Source organism: Miscanthus floridulus, chromosome 7, assembly GCF_019320115.1.
Source record: "Miscanthus floridulus cultivar M001 chromosome 7, ASM1932011v1, whole genome shotgun sequence".
Lineage (NCBI taxonomy): Eukaryota > Viridiplantae > Streptophyta > Magnoliopsida > Poales > Poaceae > Miscanthus > Miscanthus floridulus.
The window spans coordinates 91,321,182-91,335,000 of record NC_089586.1 but is presented as its reverse complement, the minus strand read 5'-3'; the positions used below and the strand labels follow the sequence as shown (position 1 = coordinate 91,335,000).

General features: G+C 52.2%; 1 protein-coding gene across 1 annotated transcript; it reads left to right on the top strand.

Moving 5' to 3' along the window:
* Positions 1-923: 923 nt before the first annotated feature.
* LOC136465843 (uncharacterized) lies at positions 924-2,909 on the top strand. Its single transcript, XM_066464421.1, has 2 exons — positions 924-1,331; positions 1,440-2,909. The coding sequence occupies exons 1-2, from the start codon at positions 924-926 to the stop codon at positions 2,907-2,909; spliced, it is 1,878 nt and encodes a 625-aa protein (XP_066320518.1).
* Positions 2,910-13,819: the final 10,910 nt, after the last annotated feature.

The following is a 13,819-nucleotide window of genomic DNA, read 5'->3' as shown; positions in this document are numbered from 1 at the left end:
AGTTTTTCCCCAAATCTGAAATTTCAAGTTCAAACTAGCACAATCACTGTCATTGAGGTGGTTGGCTTTGGGAATTATTGAATAATAGTCGGCGCTTTCATTAACGTAGCTTAACATATGGTGCTTTTTGGGACGGAACCATTCCTGTTGTGTGTTTGGTTTTAAAGGTTAGGACCATCCTTATTCTGTGTTTAATTTGGAACATCAAAATATGGTACAGAGTCATTTGATAGCGGGATCCATTCATCATCCTCTTTTCCATTCTTCTCCATAACCGTAGCTCACCACCGTGAGTGCCGCTCCATCGCCGGCTATCCCCTCCATGGCCAAGCTCGCAAGCACCCGCAGCTCACCCCCACACGTGTTGTTCCGTCGTTAGCCCACCCGCCACGCTTGCCCCTCCACTGTAGAGCCTAGAAGCCAGGGGCTGATCCCAAGGGGGGGTTGCATGTTGGTTTCATTCAGTTAGTTCAGTTCAGGTTCAGAAGTTTCAGAGTTCTTCAGTTAGCTAGCGCCAATAAAACTAAACCCGTCATGGGTGCGTCTTGTACGCCAGAATCGCGCTTTGTTCGCGGTGCGGCAAGTCACGTAGTCGTCGTGTCCTTCTTTCTCGTTGAGTTGTAGCTGAAGCTGACGTGCTCCACTCATTCGGTCGTGGGATGGTGCAGCCCTGTAGGGAGGAGTGGCGCGCATGGCGCCGAGTGCTGGGTAGCCACGAGCTGCTCTCTGCATTGTATATATTTCATGAATAGAGTCAGAAAACGGAGTGCTGTTGCGGCACCAAAACTATCTCGCATTCGTGTGAGTTCTACTGAGTTCACGGTGTGCAGTTAGTGTGCTTGACCTGTCTCCGGCGAGGAGCGCTGGGCAGCGTCGACATCAATTGGCATCAGAGCTGCATGAGAAGGGCCTAAGGCGTTGCGATGGCGGACACAAAGTCGAAGGCAAGCGGCTCTGGGAAGACTCCACCGCGATCGCCGTCTCGAAGCCGATCACCGACACGTCGTTCGCGGACTCGTCGCCGCTCGCGAACGCCACGCCGGGAGGGCATCGTCGAGCGCGTCGTTCGGGAGACGACCAGATCCGGCAACTGGCCGCAGCTCACGAAGACAAACTATGACTCGTGGTCGCTGCTCATGAAGCTGAAGATGCAATCGCGCTACCTCTGGGATGCGATCGAGGACGAGGACGTCGACTACCACGCCGATCGTTCCACGCTGGAAGCAATCTGCTCCGGCGTGTCCCAGGAGATGGTGCCCACTTTGGCGACGAAGGCATCGGCCAAGGAGGCGTGGGAGGCGATCCGGACAATGCGCATCGGCGATGATCGGGTGCGTAAGTCGACAGCATAGAGCTTCCGTGCGGAGTACGAGCAGATCGCGTTCCGCAATGGTGAGTCTGTCGAGGATTTCGCCCTACGCCTGTCTAATCTTGTGCAGCGGTTGGCGATTCTCGGCGATCTAGAGCCGGAATCGAAGGTTGTTGCCAAGTACCTCCGAGTCGCTCGACCGAGGTACAAGCAGCTCGTCATCTCCATTGAGACGCTCCTCGACATCAATGAGCTCACGATCGAGGAGGTCACAGGGAGACTCAAGGTGGCAGACGAGGGGCACGACACTGGTGGAGGTGCGGGCTCCTCCACGGCACGCCTCAACCACACCAAGGATGAGCTGGTGGAGCGGGTAGTGTCCCGGCTCCAAGTCTCTGGCGGAGGCGGGTCCGGAGGCGGGCGCCCTCCGGCGGCCAACCAAAGGCGAGGTCGTGGTGGTGGCTCGTCCCAAGGCGGAGGGAGCAGTGGCGGCTCCAAGCCACCCACCGGTGGCAACGGCAAGAAGAAGAAGAAGCTCGCCGGCGACGAGTGCGCCTACTGTGGCAAGACGGGCCACTGGGCACGCGAGTACCGCCAGAAGAAGCGGGACGAGCTGGCACGCGCAGCCAAGGCGGAAGCTGAGGGTACACTGCTGATGGGGATCACATCGATCTATGTCGACGCGGTGCCCACGCAGGCTCGGGCGGAGCCAGTCGATGCGCAGGAGGAAACAGTTCGCGTCCAGATCGGTGGAGGAGACGCGAGCGCGCGCTGGGTCTTCCCCGACAAGGCATCGAACACGGTGGACACCATGGCACTCGTGGTGTTGGCGACACCCAGCGACGCGGCCTCGTCAACCGTGGCAAACAAGGAGGTGCACATCCGCGAGGACAAGCTCTTCGTTCAGCTCAGGGAGAAGCGCGGCGACGGCCGCACGCGGTGGATCCTCGACACGGGTGCGACGAACCATATGACCGAGGAGCGGTCTGTCTTCTCCAACCTCGACAAGGGGGTGGATGGCACTGTCAGATTTGGGGATGGCTTAGTCATCGACATCGAAGGGCGCAACACAATCTTGTTCAGCTGCAAGAACGGGGAGCACCAGAAGTTTGCCAGCATGTACCTGATTCCCAAGCTGACGGCCAACATCATCAGCCTAGGCCAGTTGGACAAGGACCGGTACAAGATCTTGATCGAGGAGGGGCTCATGCGCATCTGGGACCCACGCCGGTGTCTCCTAGCGAGGGTGGAGCGGGCTGAGAACCGTCTATACACACTCGACCTCAACATCAGCACGCCGGTGTGCCTCGTGGCGCATGGGGACGACGTCGCCTGGAAGTGGCACAAGAGGTATGGCCATCTTGGTTTCCATGGGCTTAAGTTGCTGTCCAAGAAGGAGATGGTGCGAGGTCTCCCTGCTATTGATCATGTGGAGCAGCTGTGCGAGAGTTGCCTCACCAGGAAGCAACGTCGACATTCGTTCCCCGCGGTGAACAAATTCCATGCAACTCGCTCACTCGAGCTCGTGTACGCAGACCTGTGTGGTCCGATCATGCCATCGACACCGGGGGGGCAAGTGCCTGTTCCTCCTCGTCGTTGACGACAAGAGCCGGTACATGTGGCTAGTCCTGCTAGCGTCCAAGGATCAGGTCGCGGCGGCGATCGCCTAGTTGCATGCGCGTTTGGAGGTGGAAGCCAGAGAGAAGCTCAGCACGCTGCGTACCGATCGTGGCTGTGAGTTCACGACACTAGCCTTCGCCAACCACTACGCCGATCATGGAGTTCAGCGTCACTTCACCGCGCAGTACACGCCTCAGCAAAACGGCGTGGTGGAGCGGCGCAACCAAACCATGCTGGGGATGGCTCGCAGCATGATGAAGGGGACGAATGTCCCTGGTTGGCTCTGGGGTGAGGCGGTGAGCACCGCCATCTTCATCTTGAACCGGTTGCCGACGCGGAGAGTGGAGGGTAGGACGCCCTATGAAGTCTGGTATGGTTCTAAACCGGCTGTGCACTTCTTGCGCACATTCGGTTGTGTGGCCCATGTGAAGGTCGCCGGAGGACACCAGCGAAAGTTGGACGATCGTAGCATACCAATGGTGTTCATTGGCTACGAACCCGGCTCAAAGGCGTACAGGTTTTATAATCCGAACATGGAGCGTGTTCACATATTGCGGGATGTGGTATTTGAAGAAGGGAGAGCCTGGAGCTAGGAGGGTGCATCGGCAGGCATGTCGGACACGGCTCAGGGGGAGCCGTTAATCGTCGAGTACGTGACGCTGTCCATTCCGAGCGGTGGACACGCGCCACAGGCATCGCGACAAACGTCATCGAGACCCTCTACTCTGGCCACGGGTCCTGTTGTGACGCCAGCAACACCATCGCAAGGAGCTGGTCCAGCAGGCTCGCCTGCACCAGGAACACCAGCTGGGGCACAGTTCGTGTTGCCTCCATTGGGGGAGTTGCTGCTGGACGACGACCACGACGATGCGCCACTACGTTTTCGAATGCTTGCTGACATCCTCGAGTCCGCTCCTGTCACTGGTGAGGCGGATGGGGAGTAGGCAGCGGGGCTGCTCCTTGCCATCAACGATGAGCCTACTACCTTTGATGAGGCACGCGGGGATGAAGAATGGTGCAAGGCAGAATGACACCTGGATACTCGTCGATCTCCCACGCAGGCACCATGCCATCGGGCTCAAGTGGGTGTTCAAGATCAAGCGCAACGAACTGGGGGCCATCATCAAACATAAAGCACGCTTGGTGGCGAAGGGGTATGTCCAGCAGGCCGGCGTTGACTTCGATGAGGTGTTCGCACCGGTGGCGAGAATGGAGTCGATGAGGATGCTCCTTGCCGTTGCTGCACAGGAGGGCTGGCTTGTCCATCATATGGATGTCAAGTTGGCTTTCCTAAATGGAGACCTCGCAGAGGAGGTACATGTGCACCAGCCGCCTGGCTTCACCACGGTTGGGCATGAGAGGAAGGTACTGCGCCTGAAGAAGGCGCTCTATGGGCTCCGTCAGGCTCCCCGAGCATGGAACCAGAAGCTGGATGCCAGCCTGCACAATATCGGCTTCGCACGGTGCTCCAGTGAGCATGGCATGTACACCCGCGGCAAGGGGTCGTCACGGGTGGTCGTCGGTGTTTACATCGATGATTTGATTATTACAGGAGCCAAGGAAGGTGGAGTCAAAGCATTCAAGGTGGAGATGCAGCGTCTGTTCAGGATGAGTGACCTCGGGTTGCTGTCCTACTACTTGGGCATCGAGGTGAGGCAGTCCAAGGCTGCTATCACCCTCGGGCAAGTGGCGTATGCGCGCAGGCTGCTGCAGAAGGCAAACATGACAGGGTGCAATCCTTGTCATATCCCGATGGAAGCACGCTTGAAGCTATCGAAGGAGGGAACAACGGCGTTGGTGGACGCCATCGAGTACCGTAGTCTGGTGGGGAGTCTTAGGTACTTGGTTCACACTCGCCCAGACATATCGTTCGTGGTTGGGTTTGTGAGTCGCTTCATGGAGAAGCCTAGGCAGGAGCACATGGCGGCGGTAAAGCATCTACTCCGGTACATTGCCGGAACGATCGAGTACGGCATCATCTACCCCAAGCTGTCAGGCAGCGACAATAGCCTGATCGGCTACAGTGACAGCAATTTGGGGGAGACACTGATGACAGGAAGAGCACGACGGGCATCATCTTCTTCCTAGGGTAGAAGGCAGTGGCCTGGCAGTCCCAAAAACAAAGGGTGGTGGCGCTCTCGTCCTGTGAGGCGGAGTACATCGCAAGCGCTGGAGCAGCGTGTCAGGAGTTGTGGCTCACGAGGCTGCTGAAGGATGTCACCGATGATGATCCTCAAATGCCTCAACTGAAGATGGACAACATGTCTACAATTGCGCTCAGCAAGAATCCCATGCTGCATGATCGAAGTAAGCATATTGATATGAAATTTCATTTTATTCGAGAATGCATAGACAAGGGCAGCATCTTGCTGGAGTATGCGAGCTCTCAAGAGCAGCTCTTCGATCTGATGATGAAGGCTCTTGGGCCATCAAGGTTCTGTGAGCTTCGGGAGAAGATTGGTGTTGTTAATCTGGGCTGAACCAACCTCGTGAAGGGGGAGATTGTTGGTTTCATTCAGTTAGTTCAGTCCAAGTTCAGAAGTTTTAGAGTTCTTCAGTTAGCTAGCGTACTATTCTTGGCCAATAAAACTGAACCCATCATGGGTGCGTCTTGTATGCCAGAATCGTGCTTTGTTCATGGTACGGCAAGTCACATAGTCGTCGTGTCCTTCTTTCTCGTTGAGTTGTACCTGAAGCTGACGCGCTCCACTAATTCGGTCGTGGGATGGTGCGGCCCTGTAGGGAGGAGTGGCGCGCATGGCGCCGAGTCCTGGGTGGCCATGAGCTGCTCTCTGCATTGTATATATTTCATGAATAGAGTCAGAAAACGGAGTGCTGTTGCGGCACCAAAACTATCTCGCATTCGTGTGAGTTCTACTGAGTTCGCGGTGTGCAGTTAGTGTGCTTGACCTGTCTCCGGCGAGGAGCGCCGGGCAGCGTCGACATCATTGTAGCCCCCCTCGTGAGCATGATTTTCTACCTTAAATCACTGTTCCTTAGCCTAAAATCACCATTAATCTCTAGCTCTAGCCCTAAATCTTTATTGTTTATCCCCCTTTGTCCCCATCCTAGATCCTCCCCTGCTGGAAGCGCCACCGTTGTAGCTTGCCCTGTGTGTGCCAGGTAGCCACCAACTCTTGCTCTTCATAGATGGACCCGCCAACATCGCCATCGTAGCTCGCTATGCACGCGCCGCTGCTAGCTCACCTTCTGTGCACCACTCTGCTGCCTCACTCACGCTCAGCTATCACACACGGACAAGAAGGGGGACTCACCGGTCCCCTTGATTAAGAGGGATGGGGAAACCTTGTTTTCATGAAATATTCCCAGATTATGGTGATCCTACCCCCACGAGTCCCAAAAAAAACTCGAAAATAGGATCAACCCATCCCATCCCAATCCATCCTCCAAACCAAATGCATACTAATTGTTTATATGGGCTCAAAAATTGTTGAAACGGAGACCATGAGTTAAAAACACAATCAGTGGGATAGTCCCAGTGGCGTAGCGCCTCCATGCGCATGCACCTAACCCGTGAGAGCTTTTTTTTTCCAATACTCATGAATTTATACAACATTCTCATATGTTAGATGCTTGTGCATGACCATGTATCATAGATCCGCTGTAGGTGCCTAAGGTTGAGCAGGTGCCTATGGTTGCTTCATGATCGTCCCACCAATTTTGTTTTCCATCAGGCCCATATGCATTCGGTTGATACTGTTAATTCAGTTCAATTTATTTGGTTTTGAATAATTTCGACTATGGGATTGCCCCCAACTTGCTATAAAAAGGACAAACCAACCAAATTTGGCATCTGCTAAATCTGTTCGATTTTGTACTATGTACGACTGCAGCATCCAGTCAGCCAGCAAATATACAATCCATGATTTCGATTAGGGCAGTATAGCCCAAAACAATGGATAGAGGATCTCCAAGAGACTCCCCATATCCTTTCTAAATGATACGAATAGAGATTTTGGTGAAAACTACTCTCCAACAACTTTTCTAAATGGTTATCTAAATATAGCCATCTTCTATTCCGAATTTCTCGCTAGTCAAAAATAGAAGACGAGAATGGCTCTCTAGAGTGCACATGTGATACAGAAGAACTATTGGAGAATGAAAAGATATAGAAAGCGATTTTTATGCAAATGACTCTTCAAATAATAATTTAGAGAGTGAGATTTAGAAAGGCTCTTGCAGATGCTCTAACGGCCCATCTAACTAATCACATCAACCAAGGAGCAGCAAAGTCGGATCACAGACAAATTAACGCAATACTTCGGAGATCCGGGAGATGTGGAGGGTGCTTCCTGGCTAGTGCCCTTGGCAGCCACCAACCACCCCTCACCGCCGGGAGCCGGCCAGGCGTCGGCAGCCCAATTCTCCTCCCCTCCCCCTCTACTTCCACAGTGCCTCCCTCAAGCCCTGCTTCCGGCTGTGCTTCCTCCCCAATAGCCAACGGATGGGCTACCCCACCTTCCTCCCCGTCTCCCTCTTGCTCCCACCGCCAATGCAGCCTGTCGACCACCACTTCAGCTCTGGTAGCCACTTCCTAGACCTCCGCCACCTTCGACTCTGGCAAGTCTCCCCCCTCCCTCTCCCCTGAAGCGGCCTCGTTCTTCCCCTGCTCCGCCGGTAGATCCAAGTCGATGCGCTGGGACGAGATTTCACTCCTCGACGACTCAAAAGAAGTGCGCTCTCCTTCGCCGTACCTTGAAGCCGCTCATCGGGCGCTGGCTACTCCCACTGCCCCGGCCAGCCAACCAGAGGTTGCCGCGACCCAGGGGGCGGTCAATGCCGCTGCTGCATCTGTCGGTCCAGCTGGAGCACTGAGGGGACACCGCCCGCCAGGTCGTCATTCGTGGAGCAAGCGGCCGAACCCGGTGGGTGGCTGAGCACAGATGGAACTCACCAGCTGTGGCCGCTACAACGACGGTTACAGCAGGCCAGCGCATCCCCATGCACCAGCGGTTGGGCCCGTGTTGACGCAGCCCGCCACATCGTCGTTCGCGGCGCAGGGTGCCTGTGGCAGAACCGCCTAATCTAATGCCCTCCCAAAAGTATTTATCTTCTATTAGACACTAAGTACCCAAGAGAGTGCACTAAATCATGTCATTCCATCGAGCACACCCTAAGGGAAAACTCGAAAATCCATATTTTTCCCTCATGATCATAAATGAGTGGATAAAGCTTACAATATTCTTAACCATTTCTTACATGACTTTATTACAATATCAGAGTATTACACAAGTTGAATGCAACAGTGGAATTAAAAAATTTACACGTAAAAGAGTTTATACATTTTGGGTTCACAAGTTTTATCTTGCAGCGGAGCACAACATATGACTAGAGTTATAGCAGAAATAGAGATTAATGGTGAATTATTAACATAGTGAACATTTATAAACCAGATATGATGGCAGATCGTATAACTTCTCTTCAAAAAAAACTTTAGTGAGGGTTATAAATAAACACTATGACCGAAGCGCGAAAGGAATCCTCTCTGAGCCCACCATGACATTTCCACATACAAAAGTCGTCTACCATCCATCGGTCACCTGCAATAGTGGGAATAAAACCCTGAGTACTCGATTGTACTCAGCAAGACTTACCCGACAAAAGAAAAGTAAAAGACTCCAAGGATATGCAAAGCTTATTTGGTTTGCTAGTTTATTGCCTTTGTAGGAAGCATTACTAATAGTGCATCCTTATGTTCCAAGTTTTTAGCAGTTATTTTTAGTTAATTAGCTAATCATTCTAGGTAAGCACCTATGCTACTTTTAAGCATGTGGATAAGTAATCAGAACTATTTTATCACCTTCTAAGTTCTAGTTCTTACTACGGTGCTAGACCATAGCCAAGTCAGTACCGTCTCAGAGAAACGGCGATTCACGAATCAATGTATCCTAGTTGGATACCCCGAAACACACGCCCTACTTGTACCCCAGGCACAAACAGAACCAACTCGTCTCACTCCTGTCAAGGGGTCCAGGTCCCCGTCCAAACTTGGACCCCAAACCTCCAACACCTGAGACCTGGTTTCAGTATGGTGCTTAGACCTCCACCCAGTACCCACCCCTAAAGTCAGTCTGGAAAGAGCCGAAACCCAAGACAAGAGAGTAACAAGTCTTCCCGCTCCCATAAACAAGTATGTGCTCAGGATAATAAGTCTGTGACCTGACTACCATCCATAGTAATGGACGGTCCTCAATCAACACAGGTGGGACAAATGCAACCAGAGCCTCGCTCGATTGCCTATCCAAGTCCAAATCCAAAGTATGGTCCTGTCCGGTCTCCAATTATTATCCATATATATTTTATGTGATAGTAACATGATAATAGTAACAATAATATATTTTCCTATCTCTCGCAAGTGATAGGTAATCACTCGACTTCTACTGGGATCCTATAGCATAGCAATCTGCACAATCCTATCATACTCGTAAGACTCATAGGATAAGGATATATATATGCAAGTGGATTTCATCCAACTTCTTTAAAACTTAATGCACAAGCATAAAATAAAAGTGCAGAATAATAGGGGTTATGCACCGGGACTTGCCTGGGTAAGATTTAACCAAAGATTAGCATTCCATCGTGGTGACACGATCATCAAGGCACCATCTTCTCTGCTACTCCGGTCTATTCTACGATCAATCGTTGTTCCTATTATGATATACGTAGATGCAACGCAGAGACATAATTAATTAACGGCAACCGCAACTCTAAGAATATGATTATGCCTAGCAAGCTAACGAGATAGCTCTAATAACTAATGAACTAGGCTAGGCGTCATTCCCCGGAAAATGTTTTAGCTCTATAATCCCGAGATGTTTTGGCATTTTATTGATTAAAAACATATATATATTTGAACTAGGGCTTATTTAGCTACCTTAACAACTAATTATTATGGAGCAACAAAAATTATAGTAGGCACCTAATAATGTTAAGAATTTACTGTAAAATTTATAAAGCCAACACTATCACCAATTTATCACAATAATTCCTACAAATTTATATTTTAACAATATTAAGCATCTCAATTTAATTAGATTACTCTTGAAAATACTATGAAGCTATGTGAACAAAATATACTAGCAAATAGATCATGATTTTAGGAACCTAACAAAATTAGTTTCACATTTTTTAGTCAACTATACAAATTTATATTAAATTTATAAGTTTACCTTAGAAACTAAATTAGAAAATGCTTTAGGAAAAGAAAAGGACCGGTGGCTATCAATTTGGCCCAGCAGCCCAGCGCGGGCGCGGTTGCGTGCGCGTCGCGACAGCCCAAGGACAGGGGCGCCCACGCGCGGTGATGGTTTTATAGAAAAGCCCCTGAGATTTTAGGTAATAATACGACTACCATGCGTACTATTCCTACCGTCAGTGACTTTACAAACAATCCCTCGGGTGTTTCCACCTTTACCACGGGAAGATCCTTGGGATCCCCGCGCTCGATGGTGCGGTGGCCGATGGCATAGGGCAGTTACGTCGGGCAAACTAGGCCCTCTACGATAGAAGTAAGGGGCCGACCACCCTCTATGGCCAAACACGCAAGGTTGGGTGGCGGTAGGGGCTCAGGGACGTACTGACGTGAGATACAGTGGCGAGCGGCTATCCGGGGCGACGACGTGACTGTTTCTACGACCTAGGTCACTAATGGAGGGGTAGAGATGGTGGGGAAGCATCAGAAGCTCACCGAGGGTCGAGCTATGGTGACGATCGAAACCAAAAAGTGCTGAGGTGATCTAGCCACGTGCGCCCGCACCGTGTGGCGGCGCTCTGAGCGCGACACCGCACCAACGATGGGGACTCAGACCAACCTGACACAAGCACTGGCTAGAGGGAATCAAAGCGAACCCAGAGACAACCAATTAAGGTTTTTACCTTCGGGTCGTGGCTATCCCCCAAATCCTAGGTCACGGCGTCGTACATGCCTGGCGGCGATCAAAACGCTAAATTGGCCACCTACAAGGCTCGTCTACGCCTTGGTGCGGGTCGGTTTGCTAGCTAGCTTTCAATCCTTGCTATAGAGGCACTGAATTGAAGTGGGATGCCATGGTCCACGCATTTAAGCTTGGGAAGCGACGCGACGGACGGTGGCCCAGAGCGGCTGCGGCTGAGGTGGCCTGTCCAAGACTCGACGAGGCACGACAGCGTGGGGATATGGCTGCACGAGTGAGGGGTAGGAGGCGCGTTGGTTAGTGCTTGGATAGAGCCTTAAGGCGTGCCTACACGCGGAACGCTAGAATGCAGTAGCCAGGCCCGAGTGGGCTCATCGGCATCGGCAAGCGGGACAGGGCGAAGCAGGGAGGCATCACCGTCACCTTGTGACCGGGGTCAGTTGACCCAGACATGGCGGGCAGCGACATAGTCCCACAGTAGGTGAATCGTAGGGCGGAGCGACTGCCACGCGAGCATGGCAATGATGCCCACAGCCTTAGCTCGACCCCGCGCGCGGCTCAGCGGTCAAGATGGTGGGCGCACGTGGCTGCAGCGGGGACAAGTGACAACGGCATCGCGATAGCGCCTCGTAGCGCGCCCGCACGTGAGGCCTAGGCACAGCGTAGTCGGCTCTCAATGGGGTGGCCGTGGCAGGCTCAGCCCGACGCATAGCACGGGGCGGCGATGAGATCGCCACCTGCAATGCCACACGCGATGTGGTGCGCGCGTGCGTGGTGGGTGCACCAACGTGCGACGCCGCACCCTGAGCGCGGTGACCACGCACACTCGGCCAATCAACCCGAGGCGATGTCGTGCATAGATCTTAAAAGCATAAAAATCAACCGATTAGAGCTCGATTGAGATTAAAACAAAAGCTCGAGACTCTAGTAGACGCTAAGGGCTTCGGATCTAGGCAACAAGCACGGCCGGAGGGTGACCAGCGAGGGAGATAGAGAGGTGCCAATGTGGGTTCATCACGCTGAGCGCTGGTTCATGAACGGAGCGCCAACAGCATGGTCACAACATGTTCTAAGGAAGTTTGGGAAATTTTTAACAAAACACGTGCCACTCAACACCACTACAACATATACCATGCCCAAGTACTCACTTAAAGGCAACCAATAGTGCAAGAACGTGAAGCTAGTGTTTAAACATTTTAGTTAGAATTTAAATGTCAAAATAGCCTTTTTAGACTCAGAAAAGGGCAAGGGTTCAGTTAGAACTAACAACCATTATCATTTTTGTCACAATTTTTAAGAGGCCTAAACCCTATCAATTCCAACCAACAAGTATTTCATGCAGGAGCCATACTTCATACTAACCTATAGAAGCAAAATACTTAAGTACTATTTAACTATTTTGCTCAATATAATTTGTCAAAAATGACACTTTAACTATAATTTTAACTTCTTGCCAATTCAACGAAAAGTTCTAGTTTAAATTTCGGATTCAATTTTTATGCTCCCACAAACACTAGTTAACAATATTAACTTTCCAAAATTAAAGTTGCATTCTCATCTTCACTATTTGCTCATCATCTTTACATAAGCGCCATACACAAGCCATATTTTATTTTTGTTTACAGAAATGTTTTTCGTACCAAACCATTAAAACTATTTATTTTATTCTTTTTGTTAGGATTTTTATTTCACGTGTGTTTTAATAAAATCTTAAAACTCGAAAATTTATTTTTCTTGATTCTCCAAGGCCTTAACCTAGGTGCTAAGCAAGCTCGTAACACCCGAGGTGTTACATTGCCGAACCCGGCGGGTGGTCGAGCGCGGGCGGACCCGACGGCCATGGTCGCTGCAACAATGGCAACAGCAGGCCAGCGCATCCCCGCGTGCCAGTGGTTGGACCCGCGTCGTCGGGTATCAGCCCGAACGCTGAGGGGTTCACGCTCGGCCTCTGCTTCAACTGCATGGTCGTCATGTGTGCCCCGTGCGTTCCTGGCCGGTCACGGCAACCCTGGTCAGCCTCTGCTTCAACTGCATGGCCAGTGACCACGTCGCTGCTGATTGTCGCTTCCCTTCGAGGTGCCTGCACTGCAGAGGCACGGGACACCGCACGCGCGAGTGCAAACGTGGCCGCTCTCCTACACGCCACGTCATGAGGAACAGGGAGGCACCACGCCACCGCCTGTCGAGCCAGGTCCGGTGTTGCCACCCTCCCCATCACGTCGCTCACCGACTCCGCCGCTACAGCATCCGGCGTCTCCTACTCCGCCGTAGTCGAGCGCACCATCATTCAGTGGCACCAATGGCGGCTGCGGACTCAACGCCGGCGATGGATCGTCGGACCCGCATCTCGGGCCTGGCTGGGGGCCCACGTTCCCCAAGCAACTCCGATCGTGGCGGGGGCCATCTAGTGCCCAGTCCCACACGCCTGCGCCCCGTGGTCGATGGACAGTCATGGGTGGGTCCGCTTGCTGACGGGAGGGCCTGGTCACCACCCCACGTCACGGCCTCCGTCGTCTTCCACCTCCAAGGCAGACGAGGCTTCTCGGAATTTGAATTTCAAATTCTTTCCTCCCTTGTTGTCCCACCCGAACGCGTTGACCCAATGCTTGATCTCACTGACATCAGGGACCATCGACCACTAGCCCTGGGCAAATTTTACCGAGAACCGAGAACCGAACCGAAAAAACAGAGAACCGAACCGAATTTTCCGAGAACCGAAATCTCGGTTCCCTGTTTTGTTCTCATTTTGTAGGAACCGAACTTTGTTCGGTTAATTCGGTTCCCCCCTCGGTTAACCAAAAAAACCAAGGAACCGAGCCTCGTCTGCTTCTCCTTGAGAGTTCCCCGAGCCGCCTCCCGTTCCCGTCTAGTTCTCCACAAGCAGAACCGAAAAAACCGAGGAACCTGCGCTGCGCCTGGCCGTCTGCGGCCTGCAGGAGTCCCTGTGCTGGCCCTGCGCTGCACTGCGCCTTGGTTC